Source organism: Coregonus lavaretus, assembly GCF_964263955.1.
Source record: "Coregonus lavaretus genome assembly, chromosome: 32".
Taxonomy (NCBI): domain Eukaryota; kingdom Metazoa; phylum Chordata; class Actinopteri; order Salmoniformes; family Salmonidae; genus Coregonus; species Coregonus lavaretus.
The window spans coordinates 9268038-9295975 of record NC_140019.1 but is presented as its reverse complement, the minus strand read 5'-3'; the positions used below and the strand labels follow the sequence as shown (position 1 = coordinate 9295975).

General features: G+C 42.2%; 1 protein-coding gene across 5 annotated transcripts; it reads left to right on the top strand.

The window, feature by feature from the left end:
• The first annotated feature begins 15 nt into the window (after positions 1-15).
• Positions 16-27821, top strand: LOC311107281 (mitogen-activated protein kinase 9-like). 5 transcript variants are annotated; one of them, XR_014610407.1, is made up of 13 exons: positions 16-198; positions 12508-12677; positions 13010-13139; positions 13382-13440; positions 17961-18099; positions 18218-18383; positions 22308-22379; positions 22783-22965; positions 23414-23538; positions 23650-23713; positions 23855-23923; positions 25356-25613; positions 26010-27821. XR_014610407.1 is itself a non-coding variant. In XM_084149763.1 (12 exons), the coding sequence occupies exons 2-12, from the start codon at positions 12562-12564 to the stop codon at positions 26144-26146; spliced, it is 1248 nt and encodes a 415-aa protein (XP_084005889.1). In that variant the 5' UTR covers positions 16-198; positions 12508-12561; the 3' UTR covers positions 26147-27821. The 5 variants fall into 5 exon arrangements, 4 of the variants coding, with proteins under 4 accessions (XP_084005889.1, XP_084005887.1, XP_084005890.1 ...); XM_084149763.1 differs by lacking the exon at positions 25356-25613 and having other exon boundaries at positions 23662-23713; XM_084149761.1 differs by lacking the exon at positions 25356-25613.
• The last annotated feature ends 117 nt before the right edge of the window (positions 27822-27938 follow it).

The following is a 27938-nucleotide window of genomic DNA, read 5'->3' as shown; positions in this document are numbered from 1 at the left end:
CCCTCCTCCGCCTCTGATCGTGTAGGAGTTTGTAATTTTGGTTTCAAACTTGGGAACCATTTTCACATTTCTATTGTGGCAATTAGGAAAACTGGTCGTCATAACTTTACTTCATCCCCGATATTCCCAGGAGGGAGAGGAGCTGGTATCTCGTCATTTCCATGCATGGGAGTGACATAGGAGAAGCGAAGGGAGAAGGTAGGTGTCGTGTAGTACGATTCTGCCCGCTGTCCGTCCGTCTGCTTTCCATTCCTGCTACCGCATTGTCAACTCGGATTGATAGAAAGGGAAGCGCCAGTGCCTTCGTGAACAATAAGTGGCACACCAGAAAACGTGAGTTTTAACAAACCTCAGATGATTGACATTTCATCGGTTTGGGGTAGGGTATAGCGGATTGCCGATGGAATGCGGTGGCATAAACTGGGGGTCGAGGAGGAGATGGACGATGACTTCATCATTCAATCAACCGGTCTGTGTGTGCCAGTAGAGTTTAGCAGCTAGGAATTGAATGGGAACGAAATAGCGGGGTTAAAGCTTGGGGGAAGTAGGCTAAGCTATAGGGCGTTTCAGTGTTGACTGACGATCTCCTATGCTATCTCTTATTTTTGTCTGAAGTCAATTTAGTATCCAAATGGAATGAGATGACATTCTTCACGCTTTATTGAGCCAACTCAATGACTGCATTTGACGTACATTCATTAGCACTTTTGAAAAGATTGTCATATTTTCCACTTGCTTTAGGTTCTGAATGATGCAATATCAGATGAGTAGGCTTGTGTGTGTTTGAGGGCGCGTGTCCTAATGTATTTATTGTTAAGGAGAGAGGCCATAACTTGCCATTCTTCTCTCAGGAGATGATCATGTACTGAACAAAAATATAAAAGCAACGTGTAAAGTGTTGGTCCCATGTTTCATTAGCTGAGATAAAAGATCCCAGAAATGATCCATATGCACAAAAAGCTTATTTCTCTAAAAGGTTTTTGCACAAATATGTTTACATCCCTGTTAGTGAGCATTTATCATTTGCCAAGATAATCCATCCACCTGAAAGGTGTGGCATGTCAATAAGATGATTAAACAGCATGATCATTACACAGGTGCACCTTTTGCTGGGGACAATAAAATACCCCTCTAAAATGTGCAGTTTTGTCACAACACATGAGGGAGTGTGCAATTGGCATACTGACTGGAGGAATGTCCACCAGAGCTGTTGCCAGAGAATGTAATATTAATTTCTCTACCATAAGCCGCCTCCGTTGTTTTAGAGAATTTGGCAGTACGTCCAACTGGCCTCACAACCGCAGGCCACGTGTAACCACGCCAGCCCAGGACCTCCACATCTGGCTTCTTCACCTGCAGGAGGCCAGCCACCCGGACAGCTGACGAAACTGTGGGTTTGCAGAAACCGTCTCAGGGAAGCTAATTTGCGTGCTCGTCGTCCTCACTAGGGTCTTGACCTGACTGCAGTTCGGTGTCTTAACTGACTTCAGTGGGAAAATGCTCACCTTCAATGGCCACTGGCACCCTGGAAAAGTGTGCTCTTCACAGATGAATCCCGGTTTCAACTGTACCGGGCAGATGGCAGGTGTCATGTGGGGGAGTGTTTTGCTGATGTCAACGTTGTGAACAGAGTGCCCCATGGTGGTGTTATGGTATGGGCGGGCATAAGCTACTGACAACAAACACAATTGCATTTTATCGATGGCAATTTGAATGCACAGATACCGTGACGAGCTCCAGAGGCCCATTGTCGTGCCATTCATCCGCCGCCATCACCTCATTTTTCATCACGATAATGCATGGCCCATGTCGCAAGGATCTGTATGCAATTCCTGGAAGCTGAAAATGTCCCAGTTCTTCCATGGACTGCATACTCACCAGACATGTCACCACCCATGTTTGGGATTTCCTTATATGAACTGTAACTCAGTAAAATGTTTGAAATTGTTGCATGCTGAGTTTTTTTAATTTTTGTTTGGTGTGTGTATGTAGGCTAGCCTAATGTTGTGCAGAAGAATATTTACATTTTACATCTTAGTCATTTAGCAGACGCTCTTATCCAGAGCAACTTAACAGTTAGTGAGTGCATCAATTTTTTCATACTGGCCCCCCGTGGGAATCGAACCCACAACCCTGGCGTTGCAAGCGCCATGCTCTACCAACTGAGCTACACGGGGCCCGATGATGCACTGTTTTAGATGCTTCACTACCACATTCTCTGCCTAACCCAGTTTTCTGAACCCAGTCACCTTTTAGGGTATGAGTTAGGCCCGCCTATGCACCACCAATAGTTAATTCAAGTCATTCCAACCCAGGTCACCTGTAACCAGTTTCACTGCTCATTTAATCCATAGATTTTATTTCAATCCACCAAACCATGACACTAGTGTCCATCCTCTCTTGGTGTTGTGCCGCCTTTATAAGACTGTCTCTCTCCATCCAGATAAGCACTGCCTTTGTGTGTGTTGCTGTATTATAATCTGATATTCCAGTCAGTAGGCTCCAGGGAGATCAACAGCCACATCACATCCTGCCCAAGGGGTCCCTGTGTATCAGACAGGGCTAGCTATGACGATGCTCATGCTCACACAGGATATGTGTTTACACTCTACTGTCTAAACTCCAGAGTGGCGCAGTGGTCTAAGGCACTGCATCGCAGTGCTAGCTGTGCCACTAGAGATCCTGGTTCGAATCCATATTGGGTCATATTAGTGACCCAAGACGGTTGTGGGGGTCGTAGAGCAAAACGGAGAACGTGAGAGTCTCTCATCTTTCCATACAGGGGTCATAATAGTTTGTAGGCCAAACCGTTCGGACACTACAGATTAGTTTGTGAGAATACCGATTTCGGATTTGTCTCATGGTCTGACAAACACCGCTCTAGCTCTGTCACCTTTTTAAAAAATTATGCTTTTTTATTATTATGCTAATTCGTTTTCCACGGGGGTGTGGACATGGACCTTAGGGGGTTAAAACACAGTCTCTCAGATTTCCATTCATTCCAATTAATCAATACCCCTTGATCTTCAAGAATAGCACTTCGATATGAAAGTATAGATTAGCCAAATTATTTTACCTGAGCATAACTCAAATGAAGGATTAATTAGCCTGCCCTACTCTGTTGTTTTTGATTCTGTTGTCATAGAGGACTGATTGGGCTCATTGCTTCGAGTTGAAAAATAAATGCTTCTCTCATGGAATGGCATTCTTTGAGCACTACCGAAAAGTGCTATTTGCATGTGAAAAATGAATGCCACATGCTGCATTTGCTACAGGCCTATTGTTTGTTTTTGTTGGTGACACTTTGATATCTCCATCATTTGTAGCTGTTTAAAGGGCAAATCCACAGTTGAAACAATAACAAAGCAGACACCCCACCTCTGTTTTGGTAAAAAAGCTGAGGGATGAGCCTGGAGAAATCTAACCACTCTCAGAATAATAGACAGCTATGGATGCAAGGACTGACCATCCATGAAACACAATTATTGTTTAAACCATGTTTTGAGGTTAAACAAACATTGGTGGAAAACCAAGCTTATATTTTGGGTTCTCATGGGGTGTGACAAAGCTGTCAAGGCAAAGGGTGGCTATTTGAAGAATCTCAAATCTCAAATATACTTTGATTTGTTTAACACTTTTCTTTGCTTACTACATGATTCCATATGTGTTATTTCATAGTTTTGATGTCTTCACTATTATTCTACAATGTAGAAAATAGTAAAAATAAAGAAAAACCCTTGAATGAATAGGTGTGTCCAATCTTTTGACTGGTACTATATATCATTAATTTATATATCCAAAAATGGATGTAGCAACTACAGATTGTCCCTTTTTTAAGTACAGTATCGCACAAAAGTGAGTACACACTTCACATTTTTGTAAATATGAGTATATCTTTTCATGTGACAACACTGCGTTGTGCCAGTAACTGAAAGGTCGCTGGTTCTAATCCCCGAGCCGACTAGGTGAAAAATCTGTCGATGTGCCCTTAAGAAAGGCACTAAACCCTAATTGCTCATGTAAGTCGCTCTGGATAAGAGCGTCTGCTAAATGACAAAAAAACAGTGTAAATTTGCTGTCCCCTCAAAATAACTCAACACACAGCCATTAATGTCTAAACCACTGGCAACAAAAGTGAGTACACCCCTAAGTAAAAATGTCAAAATTGGGCCCAAAGTGTCAATATTTTGTGTGGCAACCATAATTTTCCAGCACTGCCTTAACCCTCTTTGGCATGGAGTTCACCAGAGCTTCACAGGTTGCCACTGGAGTCCTCTTCCACTCCTCCATGACGACATCACGGAGCTGGTGGATGTTAGAGACCTTGCACTCCTCCACCTTCCGTTTGAGGATGCCCCACAGATGCTCAATAGGGTTTAGGTCTGGAGACATGCTTGGCCAGTCCATCACCTTTACCCTCAGCTTCTTTAGCAAGGCAGTGGTCGTCTTGGAGGTGTGTTTGGGGTCGTTATCATGTTGGAATACTGCCCTGCGGCCCAGTCTCCGAAGGGAGGGGATCATGCTCTGCTTCAGTATGTCACAGTACATGTTGGCATTCATGGTGCCCTCAATGAACTGTAGCTCCCCAGTGCCGGCAGCACTCATGCAACCCCAGACCATGACACTCCCACCACCATGCTTGACTGTAGGCAAGACACACTTGTCTTTGTACTCCTCACCTGGTTGCCGCCACACACGCTTGACACCATCTGAACCAAATACGTTTCTTGGTCTCATCAGACCACAGGACATGGCTCCAGTAATCCATGTCCTTAGTCTGCTTGTCTTCAGCAAACTGTTTGCGGGCTTTCTTGTGCATCATCTTTAGAAGAGGCTTCCTTCTGGGACGACAGCCATGCAGACCAATTTGATGCAGTGTGCGGCGTATGGTCTGAGCACTGACAGGCTGACCCCCCATCCCTTCAACCTCTGCAGCAATGCTGGCAGCACTCATACGTCTATTTCCCAAAGAAAACCTCTGGATATGACGCTGATTACGTGCACTCAACTTTTTTGGTCGACCATGGCAAAGCCTGTTCTGAGTGTAACCTGTCCTGTTAAACCGCTGTATGGTCTTGGCCACCGTGCTGCAGCTCAGTTTGAGTGTCTTGGCAATCTTCTTATAGCCCAGGCCATCTTTATGTAGAGCAACAATTCTTTTTTTCAGATCCTCCGAGAGTTCTTTGCCATGAGGTGCCATGTTGAATTTCCAGTGATCAGTATGAGGGAGTGTGAGAGCGATGACACCAAATTTAACACACCTGCTCCCCATTCACACCTGAGACCTTGTAACACTAACGAGTCACATGACACCAGGGTGGGAAAATGGCTAATTGGGCCCAATTTGGACATTTTCACTTAGGGGTGTATTCACTTTTGTTGCCAGCGGTTTAGACATGAATGGCTGTGTGAGTTATTTTGAGGGGACAGCAAATGTAGACTGTTATACAAGCTGTACACTCACTACTTTACATTGTAGCAAAGTGTCATTTCGTCAGTGTTGTCACATGAAAAGATATACTCAAATATTTACAAAAATGTGAGGGGTGTACTCACTTTTGTGAGATACTGTATATCTAACATGGGGGAGTTTGATAATGTGTGTTAAGGCCTACAGATTTTTTGGGGGGAATCAGCATGATTTAGATTGAGCAATAAAAGCCCCACTCATGGTCTTCGTGAATTAAACTAGTTTTTGACAGTATGGAGCACAATACCATGGAGGAGGTTAGAAGGGAGGAACTCTTTCAAACTTGTATTCCATAAGCTGGGATCTGCACTATGCAGCTGTTGCAAGAGTGCATTTTTCACATGTCCACTGCCCATCCACTGGCCGCCGAAACAATGATCCATATTGTAGTCATTTGCAGCTTAATCTTATTCAATTAAACTATTATTGGGTTAAAGTACAAACCGTGCCTTCGGAAAGTATTCAGACCCCTTGACTTTTTCCACATTTTTGTTACGTTACATCCTTATTCTAAAATGGATTAAATAAAAATATTCCTCAGCTATCTACACACAATACCCCATAATGACAAAGCAAAAACAGGTTTTTAGAATTTTTTGCAAATATATAAAATACAGAAATACCTAATTTACATAAATATTAAGACCCTTTGCTATGAGACTCGAAATTGAGCTCAGGTGTGCATCCTGTTTCCATTGATCATCCTTGAGATGTTTCTACAACTTGATTGGAGTCCACCTGTGGTAAATTCTATTGATTGGACATGATTTGGAAAGGCACACACCTGTCTATATATAAGGTCCCACAGTTGACAGTGCATGTCAGAGCAAAAACCAAGGCATGAGGTCGAAGGAATTGTCCATAGAGCTTCGAGACCGGATTGTGTCGGGGCACAGATCTGGGGAAGGATAGCCAAAAATGTCTACAGCATTGAAGGTCCCCAAGAACACAGTGGCCTCGATCATTCTTAAATGGAGAAGTTTGGAACCACCAAGACTCTTCTTAGAGCTGGCCGCCCGGCCAAACTGAGCAATCGGGGGAGAAGGGCCTTGGTCAGGGAGGTGACCAAGAACCCGATAGTCAGTCTGACAGCTCTAGAGTTCCTCTGTGGAGATGGGAGAATCTTCCAGAAGGACAACCATCTCTGCAGCACTACACCAATCAGGTCTTTATGGTAGAGTGGCCAGACGGAAGCCACTCCTCAGTAAAAGGCACATGACAGCCCGCTTGGAGTTTGCCAAAAGGCACCTAAAGGACTCTCAGACCATGAGAAACAAGATTCTCTGGTCAGATGAAACCAAGATTGAACACTTTGGCCTGAATGCCAAGCGTCACGTCTGAAGGAAACCTGGCACCATCCCTACGGTGAAGCGTGGTGGCAGCATCATGCTATGGGGATGTTTTTCAGCGGCAGGGACTGGGAGACTAGTCAGAATCGAGGCAAAGATGAACGGAGGAAAGTACAGAGATCCTTGATGAAAACCTGCTCCAGAGCGCTCAGGACCTCAGACTGGGGCTAAGGTTCACCTACCAACATGACAACGACCCTAAGCACACAGCCAAGACAATGCAGGAGTGGCTTCGGGACAAGTCTCAATGTCCTTGAGTGGCCCAGCCAGAGCCCGGACTTGAACCCGATCGAACAACCCGATCGAACATCCAATCTGACAGAGCTTGAGAGGATCTGCAGAGAAGAATGGGAGAAACTCCCCAAATACAGGTGTGCCAAGCTTGTAGCGTCATACCCAAGAAGACTCGAGGCTGTAATCGCTGCCAATGGTGCTTCAACAGAGTACTGAGTAAAGGGTCTTAATACTTATGTAAATGTGATATTTCAGTTTTTTTTATATTTTTATAAATAATAATATGCCATTTAGCAGATGCTTTTATCCAAAGCGACTTAGTCATGTGTGCATACATTTTAACGTATGGGTGGTCCCGGGGATCGAACCCACTACCCTGGCGTTACAAGCGCCGTGCTCTACCAATTGAGCTACATTTCTAAACTCCTGTTATTGCTTTGTCATTATGGGGTATTGGGTGTAGATTGATGAGGGGGGAAAAAAACTATTTTAATCAATTTTAGAATAAGGCTGTAACCTAACAAAATGTGGAAAATGTCAAGGGGTCTGAATACTTTCCGAAGGCACTATATATTTGTGAACAGCCATCCACAACAACCACAATCCGTAAGGCGCAAATAGCGAAATGAGAGAGCAGCAGTTCACATCAATGCGCTATGTACAGTTGAAGTCGGAAGTTTACATACACCTTAGCCAAATACATTTAATCCTAGTAAAAATTCCCTGTCTTAGGTCAGTTAGGATCACCACTTTATTTTAAGAATATGAAATGTCAGAATAATAGTAGAGAGTGATTTATTTCAGCATTTATTTCTTTCATCACATTCCCAGTGGGTCAGAAGTTTACATACACTCAATTAGTATTTGGTAGCATTGCCTTTAAATTGTTTTAACTTGGGTCAAACGTTTCGGGTAGCCTTCCACAAGCTTCCCACAATAAGTTGGGTGAATTTTGGCCCATTCCTCCTGACAGAGCGGGTGTAACTGAGTCTGGTTTGTAGGCCTCCTTGCTCGCACACGCTTTTTCAGTTCTGCCCACAAATTGTCTATAGGATTGAGGTAAGGGCTTTGTGATGGCCACTCCAATAACTTGACTTTGTTGTCCTTAAGCCATTTTGCCACAACTTTGGAAGTATGCTTGGGGTCATTGTCCATTTGGAAGACCCATTTGCGACCAAGCTTTAATTTCCTGACTGATGTCTTGAGATGTTGCTTCAATATATCCACATAATTTTCCTTCCTCATGATGCCATCTATTTTGTGAAGTGTACCAGTCCCTCCTGCAATAAAGCACCCCCACAGCATGATGCTGCCATCCCCGTGCTTCACGGTTGGGATGGTGTTCTTCGGCTTGCAAGCAACCCCCTTTTTCCTCCAAACATAACGATGGTCATTATGGCCAAACAGTTCTATTTTTGTTTCATCAGACCAGAGGACGTTTCTCCAAAAAGTACGATCTTTGTCCCCATGTGCAGTTGCAAACCGTAGTCTGGCTTTTTTATGGCGGTTTTGGAGCAGTGGCTTCTTCCTTGCTGAGCTGCCTTTCAGGTTATGTCGATATAGGACTCGTTTTACTGTGGATATAGATACTTTTGTACCTGTTTCCTCCAGCATCTTCAGAAGGTCCTTTGCTGTTTTTCTGGGATTGATTTGCACTTTTCGCACCAAAGTACATTCATCTCTAGGAGACAGAACACGTCTCCTTCCTGAGCGGTATGACTGCTGCGTGGTCCCATGGTGTTTATACTTGCGTACTATTGTTTGTACAGATGAACGTGGTACCTTCAGGCGTTTGGAAATTGCTCCCAAAGATGAACCAGACTTGTGGAGGTCTACAATTTTGTTTCTGAGGTCTTGGCTGATTTCTTTAGATTTTCCCATGATGTCAAGCAAAGAGGCACTGAGTTTGAAGGTAGGCCTTGAAATACATCCACAGAAACACCTCCAATTGACTCAAATGATGTCAATTAGCCTATCAGAAGCTTCTAACGCCATGCCATCATTTTCTGGAATTTTCCAAGCTGTTTAAAGGCACAGTCAATTTAGTGTATGTAAACTTCTGACCCACTGGAATTGTGATACAGTGAATTATAAGTGAAATAATCTGTCTGTAAACAATTGTTGGAAAAATTACTTGTGTCATGCACAAAGTAGATGTCCTAACCGACTTGCCAAAACTATAGTTTGCTAACAAGAAATTTGTGGAGTGGTTGAAAAATGATGTTTAATGACTTCAACCTAAGTGTATGTAAACTTCCAACTTCAACTGTAGATATCAATAATAAGTGATATCATTATCGCGCGTAGGCTACACCACTGCTGTTGCCGTTACCTCCAACCAAGCGTTTATTCAAGTTGGATAGTCTTTGGATGCCGACAGCAGTCACACCATTGGAAGACATAGCTTCAAAAGCATATTCCTGCTCTTTTCCCGCGGTCCATCAAACGCATTTAGTGTTTCATCGTAGTGGTCTCTGACTTGTGGGCGGACTCGCACAGGCGGAACAAACGTACATTTGCGCATTTCTTCCATTTTGAATGTTATTGAGAAATTACAAAAATATAAATGCATTATGCAACAATTTCAAAGCTTTTACTGAGTTACAGTTCATATAAGGAAATCAGTCCATTTGAAATAAATTCATTAGGCCCTAATCTATGGATTTCACATAAATGGGAATACAGATATGCATATGTTGGTCACAGATATCTTTAAAACAAAAAAAGGTAGAGGCGTGGATCAGAAAACCAGGCAGTATCTGGTGTGACCACCATTTGCCTCATGCTTCGTGACACATCTCCTTCACATAGACATAGAGTTGATCAGGCTGTTGATTGTGGCCTGTTGAATGTTGTCCCACTCCTCTTCAATGGCTGTGCGAAGTTGCTGGATATTGGCGGGAACTGGAACACGCTGTCGTACACGTTGATCCAGAGCATCCCAAACATGCTCAATGGGTGAGATGTCTGGTGAGTATGCAGGCCATGGAAGAACTGGGACATTTTCAGCTTCTAGGAATGGTGTACAGATCCTTGCGACATGGGGCCATGCATTATCATGCTGAAACATGAGGTGATGGCGGCGGATAAATGGCACGACAATGGGCCTCAGGATCTCGTCACAGTATCTCTGTGCATTCAAATTGCCATCGATAAAATGCAATTGTGTTCGTTGTCCGTAGTTTATGCCTGCCCATACCATAACATCACCGCCACCATAGGGCATTTTGTTCACAACGTTGATATCAGCATACCCAGATGACGCCATGCACGCTGTCTGCCATCTGCCCGGTACAGTTGAAACCGGGATTCATCCGTGAAGAGCACGCTTCTCCAGCTTGCCAGTGGCCATCGAAGGTGAGCATTTACCCACTGAAGTCGGTTACGACGCCGAACTGCAGTCAGGTCAAGACCCTGGTGAGGACGAAGAGCATGCAGATGCGCTTCCCTGAGACTTTCTGACAGTTTGTGCAGAGATTCTTTGGTTGTGCAAACCCACAGATCCATCAACTGTCTGGATGGCTGGTCTCAGATGATCCTGCAGGTGAAGAAGCCGGATGTGTAGGTCCTGGGCTGGCGTGGTTACACGTGGTCTGCGGTTGTGAAGCTGGTTGGACATACTGCTAAATTCTCTAAAATGACGTTGGATGCGGCTTATGGTAGAGAAATGAACATTACATTTTCTGGCAACAGCTCTGGTGGACATTCCTCCAGTCAGCATGCCAATTGCACGCTCGCTCAAAACTTGAGACATCTGTGGCATTGTGTTGTATGACAAAACTGCACATTTTAGAGTGGGTTTTTAGTGTCCCCAGCACAAGGTGCACCTGTGTAATGATCATGCTGTTTAATCAGCTTCTTGACATGCCACACCTGTCACGTGGATGGATTATCTTGGCAAAGGAGAAATGCTCACTAATGGGGATGTAAACAAATTTGTGCACACAATTTGAGATAAATAAGCTTTTTGTGCATAAAGACATTTTCTGGGATCTTTTATTTCAGCTCATAAAACATGGGACCAACACTTTACATGTTGCGTTTTATATAAAACATTTTTGTAGAAAGGTGTCAGATTTTTCTCCACAAACATACTTTGTTAATTTAAAAGTAATCCAGAAGTAATCTAGTTTTTCAAACGTATCTGTAATCTGATTACAATATTTTAGCTGGTAACGTAACTGATTTAGTTCGTTAAAAAAATTATAATCTGTTACATGTAACGGATTACATGTATGTGCGCACGGACAACACGTGTGTGTACCAGCAGCTCCTGTGGTTTCACATGCGATTGTAGATGCATAAAATGAGTACGTGTTTTGCATGTGTACCTCTCTGTGTGTTAGTGTCATTATCTGTGAGTGCTGTCACAGTGATTGTGCATGTTTTAAAGTGCAACGATTTCCCCTGTACCTTGCCCTCTTCTTTCTTTGGCAATTTGAGTGAGTGATGAATCCCCTGTTGCCTGACTGAAAGCCTGTAGTGTAGCCTAGTCCAATTCACCTGTGGGGATTTGTCATGGTACACACACTGCTACAACAGTGTGGGCATCTGCTATCACACACACTGACACAAACACGCCTCCCCCACCTACACAGCCAAGAATAACATTCCTCTTCCTTCCTGCCAGAAGCATCAGCTATAGCATGCCCACACGGTCATTATCTCTGAGGTCCTTAAACACACACATCACACAAACAGGCAGACATGGATCTCCATCAGCATAGATTAACCATTTAGTCAGTTTTTGTGTATACATGATTTATTAAAGATGCACTATGCAGAAATTGATCCGCCATTTCCTGGTTGCTAAAATTTGAATAGTTCGGCTAATTTCAGTTTATGTGGCAAAACAAGCAAGTATAGTATAGAGAATCATTGTACCATCTAAACCGTTGTGAAATATATTTTCCATAACCAAAAATATTGTATTTTCAGCTGCTTGAAGCCAGTGTTCAAAACCGAAAGTAAAAGAGCCAAAAACTAAACTTAAGAATGGGAAGCATGGAACAGATCTACCTCTTCTTAGACTTGCTTTCAATGTGAATGACAGATCTATAAGTCACATTTCTATGTGGATTTGGTCAGGTCGCCCCAAAAATGTATGTGTCAGGCTGCATGTGTTTTGCCAGAGGTAGCAAGGGAGTAATGCTGTGTAACTGGGTTAGAGCAGGCACAGCAGTGTTGTTTAGACAGAGGCCCTAGGTGCTCCCAATCTGTCAGCTAGCCTCTCACTGCTTCTGTCCTCTATTATACTGTATTTAAACACACACACACACACACACACACACACAGACCACTCACACACACAGACCACTCACACAGTCTCCCGACTCTGCTTAGAATAACAGAACTTGGCTCGATGGTTGGATGGAAGGATGCTTTGCAAATTTCACTGAGACATACATTATGAATGATATTAAGTCCTACTATATCGATCTCTGTGTCTCCTAGACTGGTTCCGGCCCTTGAGGCAGCACAGAGGCCCCTTACATAGGCAGCAGCAGTATGAGTGAGGGCGAGGGCCAGTTCTACAGTGTGCAGGTGGGAGACTCCACCTTCACTGTGCTGAAGCGCTACCAGGAGCTCAGGGCCATCGGCTCCGGGGCACAGGGCATCGTCTGGTAAGACAACCATGATGTAGATATGCCCTCTAATAGGCTAAGTGGAAGTTTCACCATATTGTTTATACCAATTTAAATCCTCTCATATCTCCACAAGTGCATTCCATTTGGGATTGGGCCATAGGTTGGGAAGTCCTAGAACTAGGCTAGCTACTGTTTACTGTTCTCTATTCTACAGGAATGAAAGGTTCCATGAGTATGTCTCTTAGCCTTGATCTATCATGAGTCATGGCACATATTTTACGCTCCCTGTCTTTCCATCCTCCCTTTACCTCCACCTCTCTCTCTTCCCTTTTCACCCTTCTCCCCCCCCCCCCCCACCCTCTCTCCAGCTCTGCTCTGGACTCTGTGTTAGCTATTCCCGTGGCAGTAAAGAAGCTGTGTCGGCCATTCCAGAACCAGACTCATGCCAAGCGGGCCTACAGGGAACTGGTGCTGCTCAAATGTGTCAACCACAAAAACGTATGGCACACTATAACAAGCTACTGTTTGAATGCCCTCTGCCCTGTCTATTGAGCTGATTGTCTATTTTAAGCTGACACATGCCATATGTTGCAAAAATAATTACCTAATAGATACAATAAAGTAATCATCAGTAATACCTTGATATTACGTTTCATTACCTGTTTTATATCCAATATTCTATTAATAATCTATAATCTATTCAGATGATGAGTGGTGTCTCTCTGTCTGCCTGTCCTCAGATTATCAGGCTGATCAATGTGTTCACGCCTCAGAAGTCACTGGAGGAGTTTCAGGACCTGTAAGTCTTCTTGTACCCGTGATCTTCTTTCTTTTATTGTTGAGTAGTCCTTTGCTACATTCCAATGCACATTCTACGTGTAGTATACGAGTGTGGACATTGAAACAGAGCCCTAGTCTTCAACTACAATCCAGATTGATACAGTAGTACCCATAGGTTTGCTGATAGACGTTCTCGCCAATCTTCTAATACTCAATCTCTGCTTGTTCTAATATACACTACCGGTCAAAAGTTTTAGAACACCTACTCATCCAAGGGTTTTTCTTTATTTTTACCTTTTTCTACGTTGTAGAATAATAGTGAAGACATCAAAACTGTGAAATAACACATATTGAATCATGTAGTAACCAAAAAAGTGTTAAACAAATCAAAATATATTTTATATTTGAGATTCTTCAGAGTAGCCACCCTTTGCCTTAATGACAGCTTTGCCCAGAGTTACCTCTGCTGCAGAGGATAAGTTGATTAGAGTTACCAGCCTCAGAAATTGCAGCCCAAATAAATGCTTCACAGAGTTCAAGTAACAGACACATCTCAACATCAACTGTTCAGAGGAGACTGCGTGCATCAGGCCTTCATGGTCGAATTGCTGCAAAGAAACCAATGCTAAAGGACACCAATAAGAAGAAGAGACTTGCTTGGGCCAAGAAACACGAGCAATGGACATTAGACCGGTGGAAATGTGTCCTTTGGTCTGGAGTCCAAATTGGAGATTGTTGGTTCCAACCGCCGTGACTTTGTGAGACGTGGTGTGGGTGAACAGATGATCTCTGCATGTGTATTTCCCACCGTAAAGCATGGAGGAGGAGGTGTTATGGTGTGGGGTTGCTTTGCTGGTGACACTGTGATTTATTTAAAATTCAGGGCGCACTTAACCATTATGGCTACCACAGCATTCTGCAGCGATACGCCATCTCATCTGGTTTGGCTTAGTGGGACTATCATTTGTTTTTCAACAGGACAATGACCCAACACACCTCCAGGCTGTGTAAGGGCTATTTTACCTAGGAGAGTGATGGAGCGCTGCATCAGATGACCTGGCCTCCACAATCCCCCGACCTCAACCAAATTAAGATGGTTTGGGTTGAGTCGGACCGCAGAGTGAAGGAAAAGCAGCCAACAAGTGCTCAGCATACAGTTGAAATCTGAAGTTTACATACAATTAGGTTGGAGTCATTTAAAACTAGTTTTTCAACCACTCCACAAATGTATTGTTAACAAACTATAGTTTTTGCAAGTCGGTTAGGACATCTACTTTGTGCATGACACAAGTATTTTTTCCAACAATTTTTTATTTCACTTATAATTCACTGTATCACAATTCCAGTGGGTCAGAAGTTTACTAAGTTGACTGTGCCTTTTAAACAGCTTGGAAAATTCCAGAAAATGATGTCATGGCTTTAGAAGCTTCTGATAGGCTAATTGACATAATTTGAGTCAATTGGAGGTGTACAGTGGGGGAAAAAAGTATTTAGTCAGCCACCAATTGTGCAAGTTCACCCACTTAAAAAGATGAGAGAGGCCTGTAATTTTCATCATAGGTACACGTCAACTATGACAGACAAAATGAGGAAAAAAAATCCAGAGAATCACATTGTAGGATTTTGATTATGAATTTATTTGCAAATTATGGTGGAAAATAAGTATTTGGTCAATAACAAAAGTTTCTCAATACTTTGTTATATACCCTTTGTTGGCAATGACACAGGTCAAACATTTTCTGTAAGTCTTCAAGGTTTTCACACACTGTTGCTGGTATTTTGGCCCATTCCTCCATGCAGATCTCCTCTAGAGCAGTTATGTTTTGGGGCTGTCGCTGGGCAACACGGACTTTCAACTCCCTCCAAAGATTTTCTATGGGGTTGAGATCTGGAGACTGGCTAGGCCACTCCAGGACCTTGAAATGCTTCTTACGAAGCCACTCCTTCGTTGCCCGGGCGGTGTGTTTGGGATCATTGTCATGCTGAAAGACCCAGCCACGTTTCATCTTCAATGCCCTTGCTGATGGAAGGAGGTTTTCACTCAAAATCTCACGATACATGGCCCCATTCATTCTTTCCTTTACACGGATCAGTCATCCTGGTCCCTTTGCAGAAAAACAGCCCCAAAGCATGATGTTTCCACCCCCATGCTTCACAGTAGGTATGGTGTTCTTTGGATGCAACTCAGCATTCTTTGTCCTCCAAACACGACGAGTTGAGTTTTTACTAAAAAGTTCTATTTTGGTTTCATCTGACCATATGACATTCTCCCAATCCTCTTCTGGATCATCCAAATGCACTCTAGCAAACTTCAGACGGGCCTGGACATGTACTGGCTTAAGCAGGGGGACACGTCTGGCACTGCAGGATTTGAGTCCCTGGCAGCGTAGTGTGTTACTGATGGTAGGCTTTGTTACTTTGGTCCCAGCTCTCTGCAGGTCATTCACTAGGTCCCCCTGTGTGGTTCTGGGATTTTTGCTCACCGTTCTTGTGATCATTTTGACCCCACAGGGTGAGACCTTGCGTGGAGCCCCAGATCGAGGGAGATTATCAGTGGTCTTGTATGTCTTCCATTTCCTAATAATTGCTCCCACAGTTGATTTCTTCAAACCAAGCTGCTTACCTATTGCAGATTCAGTCTTCCCAGCCTGGTGCAGATCTACAATTTAGTTTCTGGTGTCCTTTGACAGCTCTTTGGTCTTGGCCATAGTGGAGTTTGGAGTGTGACTGTTTGAGGTTGTGGACAGGTGTCTTTTATACTGATAACAAGTTCAAACAGGTGCCATTAATACAGGTAACGAGTGGAGGACAGAGGAGCCTCTTAAAGAAGAAGTTACAGGTCTGTGAGAGCCAGAAATCTTGCTTGTTTGTAGGTGACCAAATACTTATTTTCCACCATAATTTGCAAATAAATTCATTAAAAATGCTACAATGTGATTTTCTGGATTTTTATTTATCAATTTGTCTGTCATAGTTGACGTGTACCTATGATGAAAATTACAGGCCTCTCATCTTTTTAAGTGGGAGAACTTGCACAATTGGTGGCTGACTAAATACATTTTTTCCCCACTGTGCCTGTGGATGTATTTCAAGGCCTACCTTCAAACTCAGTGCCTCTTTGCATGACATCATGGGAAAAAATTGTAGATGTCCACAAGTCTGGTTCATCCTTGGGAGCAATTTCCAAACGCCTGAAGGTACCACGTTCATCTGTACAAACAATAGTACGCAAGTATAAACACCATGGGAGCCACCACCACGCAGCCGTCATACCGCTCAGGAAGGAGACGAGTTCTGTCTCCTAGAGATGAATGTACTTTGGTGCGAAAAGTGCAAATCAATCCCAGAACAACAGCAAAGGACCTTGTGAAGATGCTGGAGGAAACCGGTACAAAAGTATCTATATACACAGTAAAACGAGTCCTATATCAACATAACCTGAAAGGCCGCTCAGCAAGGAAGAAGCCACTGCTCCAAAACCGCCATAAAAAAGCCAGACTACGGTTTGCAACTGCACATGGGGACAAAGATCGTACTTTTTGGAGAAATGTCCTCTGGTCTGATGAAACAAAAATAGAACTGTTTGGCCATAATGACCATCGTTATGTTTGGAGGAAAAAGGGGGTTGCTTGCAAGCCGAAGAACACCATCCCAACCGTGAAGCACGGGGGTGGCAGCATCATGCTGTGGTGGTGCTTTGCTTTAGGAGGGACTGGTGCACTTCACAAAATAGATGGCATCATGAGGCAGGAAAATTATGTGGATATATTGAAGCAACATCTGAAGACATCAGTCAGGAAGTTAAACCTTGGTCGAAAATGGGTCTTCCAAATGGACCCCAAGCATACTTCCAAAGTTGTGGCAAAATGGCTTAAGGACAACAAAGTCAAGGTATTGGAGTGGCCATCACAAAGCCCTGACCTCAATCCTATAAAAAATGTGTGGGCAGAACTGAAAAAGCATGTGCGAGCAAGGAGGCCTACAAACCTGACTCAGTTACACCGGCTCTGTCAGTAGGAATGGGCCAAATTTCACCCGACTTATTGTGGGAAGCTTGTGGAAGGCTACCCGAAACGTTTGACCCAAGTTAAACAATTTAAAGGCAATGCTACCAAATACTAATTGAGTGTATGTAAACTTCTGACCCACTGGGAATGTAATGAAATAAATAAAAGGTGAAATAAATCATTCTCTCTACTATTATTCTGACAGTTCACATTCTTAAAATAAAGTGGTGATCCTAACTAATCAAATGTCAGGAAAGCATTCCAGGTGAAGCTAGTTGAGAGAATGCCAGGAGTGTGCAAAGCTGTCAAGGCAAAGGGTGGCTATAAAATATATTTTGGTTTGTTTTAACACTTTTTGGGTTACTACATGATTCCATATGTGTTATTTCATAGTTTTGATGTCTTCATTATTATTCTACAACGTAGAAAATAGTAAAAATAAAGAAACCCTTGAATGAATAGGTGTTTTAAAACTTTTAACAGGTAGTGTATGTCCTCCTCTTCTCCTTCCCTCTCCCCGTCTCTGTGCCAGCTACCTAGTGATGGAGCTAATGGATGCCAGTCTGTGCCAGGTGATCCACATGGACCTGGACCATGAGAGGATGTCCTACCTGCTTTACCAGATCCTCTGTGGCATCAGACACCTGCACTCCGCTGGCATCATCCACAGGGTGAGGAGCACACACACCTGCGCACTCTCACACACTTGCATGAATGCATCACACACACATACACACCAGCATACACACTTTGACTAAATACGCTCTATCCCTCTCTCTCTCACTATAGGACCTGAAGCCCAGTAACATAGTGGTGAAGTCAGACTGTACTCTCAAGATCCTGGACTTTGGATTGGCCAGAACGGCCTGCACCAACTTCATGATGACCCCTTATGTGGTGACCAGGTACTACAGGGCCCCAGAGGTCATCCTGGGCATGAAGTACAAGGAGAACGGTAAGAGGGAACAAGGCTATTTCCCCTGTAGTGCACTCCCCTTGACCCTTTGGCTCTGGTTAAAAGTAGTGAACTTAGGAAATAGTGTCGTTTAGGACACAGCCTAGTATACAGTATGTCTCTGTATCTGCATGCTACTAATCTGACTAACCCACTAACAAGTCCTGGGTCTTGTGTGTATTGTGTACCACTGAACAGAGATGTCCCATTCCAAAAGGTGCATATCTGTTAGAGTAGGTTAGAGTGATTGGAATTCCTCACAGCGCTGTCAGTAGCCACAAAGAACAACCTGGTTACAACCTGCAATAACAAATTGCAGAAGAATTTCAAAAGGAGGTTGGTTTTAAAATGGAGTGCTGTTGGTCATGTTTGGTGTGTCCAAGGACCTTGAAGGGTTGGATGAATATTTTTATTGATCATAGTTATTGATTCTACTAAACTATCATGGTGGCTGATCAAGGTTCGAGAACAGTGACTGATCATGCTTTTCTGATCATACCGATTTGATCATGTTCATCGATCACATGTATTGATCATGTTTATATTGATGGTTGTTGAATGTTGATGGTTCTGTGCTGCTCTGCAGTTGACCTGTGGTCTGTTGGCTGCATCATGGCTGAGATGATTGCACACAAAATCCTCTTCCCTGGAAAAGACTGTATCCTTTTCGTGTGTGTATGAGAGAGCGTGCGCTCCACTTATGACATATCACTCTGATAGAATTTGTATGTAGCAGTGTTACATACTGAATGGTATTCCATTTATCTTTTTGTTTATTATCAAACCTACTTCCTGTGTAGGAAGTAAAGGCACATTTTTCCAGTGCATTAGAAGTTTCCAATTGACCTTATCAGAGAAAATACCTCTAAGTCATCATAGGGCTGAAATACAGGAAAGGGGGGAGGAGTAGAAGACCATTTGTTAAAAGCACATAGTCCAAAGCAAATACTACCCACGCACTGACCACATCACATCCTATGATCCTATTTTACCAGCTACACACACGTTAGCCGGAAATAGCTGGCATTTGGCCATTTTTTGTTTCAAAACAAATTCAGCTGGTAAGCAAAATTGGCGGCAGCCTATTGTCTGGGAGAAAATAAAAATCCCATTGCGAAATAATGTTTTTTTCGACTATTCGCAGTGGTGGAAAAGGACCCAATTGTCATACTTGAGTAAAAGTAAAGATACCTTTTTAATAGAAAATTACTCAAGTGAAAGTCACCCAGTAAAATACTACTTGAGTAAAAGTCTAAAAGTATTTGGTTTTAAATATACTTAAGTATCAAAAGTAAAAGTATAAATAATTTCACATTACTTATATTAAGCAAACCAGACGGCACCATTTTTTATTTTTATTTACGGATAGCCAGGGGCACACTCCAACACTCAGACATCATTTACAAACGAAGCATTTGTGTTTAGTGAGTCTGCCAGATAAGATGCAGTAGGGATGACCAGGGATGTTCTCTTGGTGTGTGTGAATTGGACCATTTTCCTGTCCTGCTAAGCATTCAAAATGTAACCAGTACTTTTGGGTGCTAAGGAAAATTTATGGAGTAAAAAGTACATTATTTTCTTTAGTAATGAAGTGAAGTAAAAGTAAAAGTTGTCAAAATATAAATAGTTAAGTACAGATACCCCCAAAAAACTACTTAAGTAGTACTTTAAAGTATTTTTACTTAAGTACTTTACGCCACTGCCTATTCGTTGACGTAAATACATTTGACAAGTCATGCTTATCGGTCTATGGGTTAATTTGCATAATTTAGAGGAATTAAATTGGCGACTGTGTATGTTCGTTATGTATCTTATTTATTACACGTGACAGATACAGAGCCTTTGAGCGGAAAATCTGTCAGACAGCGTTTTTATAAGCCCAATCATTGCGCAACAATTCTAAATGCAATCATGTGTTAAAAATAGTTTTGTGGCCACGATTAAAAATAGCTATTTTTATTTCTCAACTGGTAATTGAAGCGCGCTTCCCATTCACCATTCAAATGCATCGGCAACAGAAGGCAGGCTTCATCAGCGCGTCACACACCACTTTGCAATGAGCTGGAAGCAGTATGCATTTTGAAAACATTGCTACTTAATTGTTTGAAACCTGAACGTTTTACTACATATTATGAGGCATGTTTTACCTTGCTTCAAAGTAGCCCAGGCATATGCCATTGAAACCAGAAGCCTATTTCTCTCATGTTCTATTGGTTTTATATTTTCTTTCATTGTCCAGAGCCAAATGCACATTTGCGCGTAGCCTTGTGCACGTTACTGCGCTAATTATGTGAAGAAATAATACTTTACATTTTAAGCTAAACGTTCTTATCTGTTGCATCAGATTCATTGCTTTAAAAAAATATATTTGTAGCCTAGGCCTACTTGTTGAATGAATTTGGGATCTATTGTCCCACAACTGTCCCAGGTTCTGTTTGGGCTATTTATTTCTCGACAAGCTGACCAATTGAATAGTTCAACTTATCTACTATGGGGAACAGTAGATTGACATAGGCTCATAGGCGGCGCATCCATAAGGCTAGGGGAAGCTGTCACTTAAATTGCCCAAATTATATAGCCTAATTAGCCTACTCCTGTCTATACAGAAATACATGCCCAGCCAGGCATATCGCAATATTTCAAAATTCAATCGTGGGAAAACATAGTTTGGAAAGCAAATAGCTATTGCTGTAAAGACAAGACAATGAAAATCTGTCTTTTAGTAACCAAATTCTCAACTTAATTGAGCGAACAACAGTAGGCCTATGGCCTATCTTATTAGCACTAGCGGAGAGTGCACTTATTCACTCATTATTCACTCTTTATCATTGTTCGGTCAGTGCCACTTAAAAGTTCATTTTTGGACAGTAATTTCCTCCTCCAGTTTAGATGGATGTCATATTCTACTTGTGTCTCCCCTTCTCGTAGGCCTATTATATGGACAACGTTGTTTTATTGATCCATTTGTCAGTGTCAGCAGAGTAGGCTACCCTGTAATTTGTCATATATAAAAAGATTCTGCTAGTGTCTCCAGTCATATGAAGTGTAGTAGAATTGCATGAAATTTGTTTTTACCATGCAAAGAAAGAAGAAATGTAGCCTATAGGCCAGGTCTCTACGATATGCATTGAATGGTATTTTTTGCGAAAAGTGACTGCCTTATATTATTAGCCTAATTTATGACTATCCAATCTATTAATCACATTATGCATAGTAGGCTATCTTTAAATATGTCTGCAAATGCGATGATGCATGCAATGCCTTATTATAAAGGTGCATTTTTATGGTGAAAATGTGCTTTCCCAAACTTGAAACTCATGCATAGGCTAGTGATTTTGCTGTTCGTTACTTGTTTTGTTGGCTGAGGGAAAAGTAAATGTGGACAGTTATTCTAACATCTTCAAAGTGCACGGTAAGGACACACGTGATTGCATCCTCGACTTGCATGTTCTGTTAAGATTCATTACCGTAATCTAAATGATGCCCTAATCAGGTTACGCACTCAATGCGTATTGGTCTGGTACATTTCTCAAATGTCCGGTAAATTAAACTGCTGCAGGTCAATTGTCCTGTGCCACGTTTTTGTAATGGAAACCCTGGTACACACACACACAGAAACAGAAACAGCTGTGTAAACTGATAAGCAGTGCTCCTAAGCATGGGAGAGGAGTAAGTTAGTTAGCCTGTCCTTCCCATCCTAATGAGAGAGAGCTCTCTGGATGGAAACAGCCTGGAGTATGTCACTAATCCTGCATTTGAAGCATTTCATAACTCTAAAGCATTATTCTGCCTTTAACGTATCATAATTTAACCACTTTGCCATCTGTCTGTCTATGATTTTGATGATTTGTGTTATAAAGACAACCAACCATATGTTTGAACCGTGTGTGTTCATGTTTGTTTTCGTTTTCTTCATGTTCCCAGTGGACATCTGGTCAGTGGGGTGCATCATGGGAGAAATGGTGAAGGGCAACGTTATCTTCCAGGGCACCGACCGTATCCTTCATCCACCTCTCTCCCACGCTCTCTCTCTTTTTCAATATCTCACTCCTCTTCATCCCTTTCCTCATCCCTCTATCTCCACTCCTTTCTGACACTTGATTCTTCCATTGTCTCCATAAGTATTTATACTTTGGCATGCTGTTTGGTTAGATCCACATGGAGGATTGAGACCAATTTGAGTTTTTCCTCAACCTTCAGTAAATGTCACCTCCATTGATAATGAAAAAAGAACTGGGATGATTAGCATTTCTACTGGCTGCCTGTTTCACTTTTTCTAATGGGCATGGGCCCTTTCTCCCTGTCTCTCTCTCTCTGTCAGACTGTATTTTCTTCACAAATTTTTTGTTGATGTAATACACACACACCCATGTTCTCCTTAACGGTGGTGCCTGTGCAGACATAGACCAGTGGAACAAGGTGATTGAGGTGCTGGGTACTCCCTCCATGGAGTTTATGAACCGGCTGATGGAGACTGTGAGGAACTATGTGATGAACAAGCCTCAGTACCCAGGAGTCAACTTTGCTGAACTATTTCCTGACTGGGCCTTCCCCTCCGACTCTGAACACGACAAACTCAAGAGTAAGACATCTCCCATCTGACCTCGTATCTGTAGTCATTTGTCTTTTCACTTACTGCACAGCTGAGTTCTTAGTTCTTGGTCCTGGAGGGCTCTAGTATTGCAGGCTTTTGCTCCAGCCCATCACTGAGACACCAGTTTCAGCTGACCAAGGCATTAGTGATGAATGGATACGCTGAAATGGGTGTATTAGTGCTGGGCTGGAACAAAATCTCGCTCACATTGTAGCCCTCCAAGAGCAGGAGTGAAGAACACTATCCAGCAATAGGTGTGTTGGTGTATCAAATATATCTAGTTAAAAGCTGGATCAGTAATCTTATCTAACACCTTGTGTGGGCTTCAGCGGTCGCATAGAGACCACAGATCTATCTTAATGAAATGATGTCAAGATAGTCTTGGTTGCTGTAGTAACAGTGCAGTGACGGTGCTGTTTTCTCGTTTCCATGACAGCGGGTCAAGCTCGGGACCTGCTGTCCAAAATGCTGGTGATCGATCCCGAGAGCCGCATCTCTGTGGAAGAGGCCCTGAATCACCCGTATATCCATGTGTGGTACGACCCAGGAGAGGCAGACGCAGTGAGTGGACTGTTCTACATTTTTGAGAGGATGCATATAAAGGGGAATACATTTGTTTGGTCTAATATGTGTGTCACTGTGTTGTGTTGTTGTCTATGTTGTATCTAATAGCCTCCCCCACAGATCTGTGACAAGCAGCTAGAGGAGAGAGAACACAGCATCGAACAGTGGAAAGGTAGGAGGTGGCTCCCTCTAGGGACAGCACTATCACCTGTTCTGATACAGTACATTACCACACACACACACACACACACACACACACACACACCGTGTAGATGACTGTACAGGGATGAAACAAATCACTCTTTCTCCTCAGAGCTCATCTATGAAGAATTGATAGACTGGGAGGAGAGGAACAAGAATGGAGTGATGAAAGAAGAGTCAGGTAACTCTTTACACACTACACAGATACAAGATCATATCTTAATGTGTGGGTTGTACTATATAACAAGTCCTCTAGGTCTGTTGTGACTGTGTGTCTGTGACACGGTGGTGAATGTTAGTGGACCGGGCCCCAGGGTTGGGGTTAATTCCACAAATTCATTTGTAATTCAAATTCCAGGTCAGTCTTTGAATTCAGAGATCATTCAATTCTAATGTTAAGTAAATTCTAAGAATGAAATTCCCAATTCAATATTATCCCCAATTATTCCACAAATTCCAATTAGAATTCAAATCCCTCAGGCTTTCAGGCTGATCATGTCACTGTTCAGACAGCCTAGCTATAATGGAAATATAGAAATACAAGTTGAAATGTTTTAAAACAAATCCTGCAGTCCATTTTTGATACTAAGTGCATTGATTCCATTAACTGGGAAACATACCAATATTGAATTCCAATTCAATTCCAAAGATTACATTTTTCAAACAGTCTAATTCCAATTAAATTCCATTACTTGAAAGTTGTTGAAATTCAAATTGAATTCAATGTATATTCTCCAATTCATCAGTGTGTTCAAGAATTGAATTGAAATTTCAAATGAAATTGGATTCAACCCCAACCCTGGTGGAACCTTCCTGGTATTAGGGATGGGCATGGTTATTCGCATATTCTAATATTCAAACGGACATTAGTATTCAAACACTTGTGAGTATTCATTTTTGGATACTTTTTTGGGCCTATTTTAACAATGAGAAAGCATTGTTTCAATTAAATTGTCCATGTTAAATTGTTACACACAAGGATAAACCATGACATTTGAAATTCTTAAATAAAATTACAAACTTTAAAATGTAGTGTTTATGTACATGCATTGAGCTACTGCTGCTTCACATGGTTTTGAAAGTAAATAGTTTACAGTTGCGAACGGTATATGAAGCCTACAGTTCTGAGGACGCACAAAGTGATTTGTTTTAATTCAAAGCACATTTTCTCTCACATGGGTTATGGGTTGCGTTTACATTCAAAAGCATTTTACTATCATAGCGCATTTAGCCCTCTGGTTGGCGCTGGTATGCTATTTTCCTCACTTCAAATAGCAGTTAGCCTATCGGCGCGCACCAACGGAGGGTCCACAAGACCTGACACAGATCAATGGAAAACCCTCACCAGAAAACTTTTTTTGAAACAGAATCAGTTCTATTATGGTGAACATCAGACTTCTCTTTCACTGTTGCTGTTAGCAGGCTACTGTTAGCCAAAAATACTGGAGAATAGCACCCTGAAAACAACTGCGCACTCTCTGCTGTTGTGGCATTTTGTGTCATTCTGATTGGTCAAGAGAGTCAAGCTTATTTAAAAAAAAAAAGTAATTGGCTAATGATATTATTTGAATAGTGATAATAATAAAAAATCCATCCCTACCTGGTATATACAGTAGACACCAACCGGTCGATCGCGAAGTCAGCGTGCATGCGCCCGGCCCGCCACAAGAAGTCGCTAGAGAACGATGGGACAAGGACATCCCTGCTGGCCTAACCTGGGCGACGCTGGGCCAATTGTGCACCGCCTCATGGGTCTCCCGGTCGTGGCCGGCTGCGGCACTCAGGAGGCCCCTACTGACGTCATGATTTGACCTAGTTTTTTCCCCCTGAGTTCCCAGTTGTCTTGAAAGCACCATGACCAGCAGATGCAGGTACATAAGTCCAGTAAAATAAAAAAAGCAAATTATTAGCAAATTATTTCAATTTATGCTCAGCTGTGCCTCACAAGTGCTACACCAACTGATCTATTTTATTACCAAAGCTTGAGTTTTGAAATATAATATGGTCTGAGAAGAACAATATTGGCAGGCATTTAGCCAATATGCTGTGATAATGTATTAGGCCTACTGTACAAATCTCATTCTTACAGTTTTTATTAGGTTAATGTTACTTTTTTTTTACGTCATGTTATTTTTATTTTTTTCTGACCGGTAGATCTCGGCTTGCGTTTTTACTGCGAAAGTGATCTTGACTCAGAATAGGTTGGTGACCACTGTATTAGGCATACTCTATAGACCCTATATATTCTCTCTCTGTCTGTGTGATAGATGCAGTGAGGGGGTTGGCCTCCCAGTCGTCCTCGGCCAATGACATCTCGTCCATGTCGACAGAGCAAACCCTGGCCTCCGACACTGACAGCAGCAGTATCGACACACTCACTGGACCCCTGGACGAGAGCCAATGAGATCGCACCAGGAAGTGTATATGTTTATCTCTATTCTATCGTGCTTTCTTCTTTCTTCTTTTTTTCTCTTCTCTCTAACTTCCATGCATAGGTCTATTTTTCTAAAGAAAAATTGTGCTATCTTGGACAGGTATAGTTTAGCTGTAACCCCAGAGCAGTGTTTCACTTCTATCCTAAGCCCTATTTTTCTGACTGTGTGTAAGAGGCGCAAGTTACAATATCTATATTGGGTCAATAGCCTTTTTAATGAATATTTAAAGTATTCTGTAATATATTCTTCTATTTTGAATATCAGTCTTGGCAAGGGACTTGATATTTACTTTGCCTACGTTTTTTAATTGGTTTTGTTTTCAATTAAGGTTATAAAAATGTTGACCTAAAGGCAGGAGTATCATCAGATTTGAACAGCTGCTTTCTGCATGCTACAACGAAACGAACAAAGCTCTGATCACATTATCAAACCATAAAATTTTAATCTGATGATGAACCACTAATCAAATGTTTAGATAGTTTTTAGTTAGGTAGCAGTGTTGAGAACAAGCGAGAGTGGTGCTTGCATTGCATATAGTGTTTTTTAATTAGCTTGAGTGATGTGGATTGGAGCTGTTACTCCTCCTGACCTCCAGGGGTCGCTGTGGCTGCAGTGTTATGGTTTTATTTCCTTATAAATGTACTGTATGTAATAGTATCAAGCTAAAGCTCTGATAATCCATATAGATAGGCATATTTGTTTATGTTAGACATTCAATGTACCCACAGAAGCATCTTCATATAGTACAATCAACCCATTTGCCATAAGGTACATTTGCGAGTACAAAGAACGGTCCATGTGTTTGTATTTAGTTGTAGTTTTTTTGCTAAATGTTGCACACCACTGACAATATTTGACCCATACAAAACAAGGCCCTTGTCAAGCGTTTTATTGACGATCAAATGCATGGGGTCCTAGCCTCTTATTCTAAACCATTCCTTCAGTACTGGAAATCCTTTGGGGGAAGTCATGACATAAAAAGTACATTTGAAATTCAGCATCTAGAAACGTAGCAACTTAACAAGTTTTGTTTAACTTGCATGGTGGCACATACACTGTACTTTTTTTAGTCTTCTCATGGTTCCTTTAATGGGTTTTGCTTCTTCAAGACAAGGGCAACCACATCAGTAGATGAAGGCCTATATGGACTGAAGGACACTCACACAGTGGTAGAGCACAGCTGTTGGTTTGGAATGTGGACATGTCACATACCTAGTGTGATTCTGGATCTTGAAGTTCTGGAGCAGAACTCTGAGCACAGATAGAACCTTAGAACTAAACAGACTTTTGGTCAAACTGACTGTTGAATGATGGATCTGCACAAACAGAGATAATGTAGTCAGATGAGGACTGTACCCCCAATAGGTTTTCCTTTCAAACCATGACAGCCTTATTCATTCATCATGCCTTAAACGAGTGTCTGGCTCACTCTTTACATCCTATTGGAGAAGGACTGAGCTGTGCAGCCTCGGCCCACGTGTGTGTTTAAAATATCCACTGTGTACAAACTGTACATTTCATGTTTTATCTTGTTCATTTCCTTTATTTTGTTTTCATAATGCACTGTGTCTGCAATGACATGCTGTTTCACAATACCACTTTGCCTTCATTTTGTCCTTCCCCATCAATTAAAGTGGACATCTCAAAGAATGTGTTGTTTATTTCCTGTTAATGCAGAGGTACTGTACAGCGATACCAGTTCAGAACATTCTAGATGTGTGTGAGCGCCTCTTACGCTTCCCCACCGAACTGGCCAATCAG

What these genes read in the sequence shown, in the direction of transcription:
- LOC311107281 (XM_084149761.1), top strand. Translation starts at nt 12,562, where the DNA reads ATGAGTGAGGGCGAGGGCCAGTTCTACAGTGTGCAGGTGGGAGACTCC. An exon ending in ACCCAGGAGAGGCAGACGCA is followed by an intron (nt 23,539 to 23,649) that starts GTGAGTGGACTG and finishes TGTATCTAATAG; the next exon opens with CCTCCCCCACAGATCTGTGA. An exon ending in CAGCATCGAACAGTGGAAAG is followed by an intron (nt 23,714 to 23,854) that starts GTAGGAGGTGGC and finishes CTTTCTCCTCAG; the next exon opens with AGCTCATCTATGAAGAATTG.